The 2,498-nt window shown below is 41.4% G+C and overlaps 1 protein-coding gene across 3 annotated transcripts in view; it reads left to right on the forward strand.

Moving 5' to 3' along the window:
* The window catches only part of cpeb4b (cytoplasmic polyadenylation element binding protein 4b), a 25,886-nt gene extending 24,180 nt beyond the window's left edge, over positions 1-1,706 (forward strand). For all 3 annotated transcript variants that reach the window (XM_008332291.3, XM_025065634.1, XM_025065633.1), the window contains one exon: positions 1,437-1,706. In XM_008332291.3, coding sequence (XP_008330513.1) covers positions 1,437-1,664 — 228 coding nt within the window. In that variant the 3' untranslated portion in view covers positions 1,665-1,706. The remainder of the gene's footprint in view (positions 1-1,436) is intronic.
* Positions 1,707-2,498: the final 792 nt, after the last annotated feature.

A 2,498-nucleotide genomic window follows, 5' to 3' on the forward strand; every position in this document is an offset into this window, starting at 1 on the left:
CATTTACTTTCTTTGTTTAAAGATAATCTAGCAATATTTTAAAATAATAGCTCACGGGTGACAGGTGGTACTGGCTGACCAATCATTGGAACAAAAAAGGTTGGGGACCGCAGGTATAGATGTAACTACTCCATAACAGATTAATGCATGTTTCTACAATTGATTATTATTTATTCAAACTATTGTTCAGTGCTGTGTAATAAAAAAACTTTTAATTTCATAGGTTAAGAAACTTTGCTGCATGGACTTTACTAAATGCTTTTTAAGCTCCTGCCGACCACACAAAGCAGCTTGGCGGGCCGCATTTGGCCCCCCGGCCTTGAGTTTGACACATATGCCCTAGGTAGTGACCAAAAGACGTCTTTTGCAGTAAGTCGCAAAAATTGTCAAAGCTGTTAGCCAGCAACTTCAGAACGCTCACACTTGTGCTACGAGTATTAACTGTAACACCACCTTGTGGTTAAATGACTTTTGCAATACAGTCCAGTGAAGACTAGAGTCCAGTAACATGTGCACATACTGCCTTTTAGCTTCCTTCAAGCTTTAATCAGACCCAGCCCAGTAATTATCAATGAATCATTCCGGACTATTCTACTGACATTACAGACGTTTGCACAAGTTATGACTACTTTTCTGTGGTAACCTATGCTCAGTCGTTGTCATACCAGGGAAGGGAAAAGGTGTAACTATTGACTGAACTGTGGCCCCATTCTATTATTGTGTCACGTAACGTGGTGACAGAGGAACGGCTCACGCAACACACACGCCTCCAAACAACAGCTGTGGAATTCACTCCACCTCCGTTTGGCTTTTCTTGTTTTCCTGCCATTGTTAAAATGCCTCTGGTTTTCCCCATCAGTTCAACTGAATGTAATCACCTCACAGTGAAAGTACTTTCGAACAATGCTAATGCTAGCAGGGACTTAGCAACAACTACTGTCAGCAGCTAAGGTATTAGTGTAATCAGCCAGTCTGTGCAGCTCACAGTGAGCTGTTCTCATTGGTAGAACAGGAGTACAACTTTAATTTGTTGAAAAGTTGGCACTCGCCTACCTTAAAGGGTATTTTTTGTAGTTTGTATATAAAGTTTTTCACGTACGTACTAGTATGATTAAAAGAATAAGAAGAAGCTCTTTTGAAAAAGGACGCGTCCTAAAGAGATCCATTCCCTTGATTCCATCATTTGATCAGGTATCCGAGGGTCAGACGCAGTCTTAATACAATCTTTTCATGCTCTTTGTGATTCAGTTTTGAAGACGCCAAAATGTTCTCCCACGTCTTATCGCATCTTAAATGGATTTTTCGGCCCTCCCGGGCAGCGTGGAGTGTTGCGGATGAAAAAAAAACAAAAAAACATCTCGACACTCGAGGTATAAAAGAAGCAGAGGAGTGGAAAATTGAATCACTGATCAAATGATTGCAACCTCTGATCACAGGTGGAAGTGAAGCCATACGTGCTGGACGACCAGCTGTGCGACGAGTGCCAGGGAACTCGATGCGGCGGCAAGTTTGCACCGTTCTTCTGCGCCAACGTCACCTGTCTGCAGTACTACTGCGAGTACTGCTGGGCCGCCATCCACTCGCGGGCCGGCAGGGAGTTCCACAAACCCCTGGTGAAGGAAGGAGGCGACCGACCCCGTCACATCTCCTTCCGCTGGAACTGAGCAGACGAAGGGAGAGAGAGAGAGAGAGAAAGAGAGAGAGAGGCAACAGGGGAGCAGGAGGGCAGGTAGTGCAGGAGTCGCAAATCATTGTACAAATAAATGCACTTTTCTGTTGCTGGTTCCTTTGCTCTAATTTCACCAAACCTTTTTTTTTCCCTCATTTCTCCTTTGTTAAGTTAATATATATCTATATTTTAAAGATAGAAAAGAAAGAACTGGAAATATTTCCTAATATGTCCAGAAAGGAAAAAAAAGATGTTTAACATCATTTTATTTATGCGTTTGATTTTTTTTTTAATATATATTTTTATTCGTTTTTTTGAAACAAAAAAAGAAGCTTATTTAGGAACGTTTGAGGTGTGATATGGTACTCTGCTATTAATTGGCATATCTTTTTCCTCAACTGTATATTTGATTTTTTTTAAAATTATTTTTGGATACAAAATGTCCTGGAACAGCTTCTTCTACAAGTGACATTTTGGTTGACTCTTATTTCCGACACTTGTAGAAGAGCTGTTGCCTTTTGTTGTTCTACCGAGTGAGTCCGATGTAACGGCGTCTCTCATTGGCCGTGTGATTATTTTTTTTCTGTTGACACAAGAGAGCAAATATGGATATGAAAAAAAAAGGTGTTGCTAAAGAAGAGTGCACTTATTTCCAGTTTAGAGTACTGATATACTTTGTGAGACCTGTAGTTTGTTAACCAAAGCTGAATCTAACTCTGACAAATCGGGGGAGGGGGAACGGGGGCGGGAGGGAAGGCTAGCCCACTGCAGAACGAAAATTATTTTGTTTTTCTTCCCCCACCACCAATTTACAAAAAACAACCCCCCC

The sequence above is a fragment of the Cynoglossus semilaevis genome, chromosome 19 (genome assembly GCF_000523025.1).
Source record: "Cynoglossus semilaevis isolate Cse_v1.0 chromosome 19, Cse_v1.0, whole genome shotgun sequence".
NCBI classification, from domain to species: Eukaryota; Metazoa; Chordata; class Actinopteri; order Pleuronectiformes; family Cynoglossidae; genus Cynoglossus; species Cynoglossus semilaevis.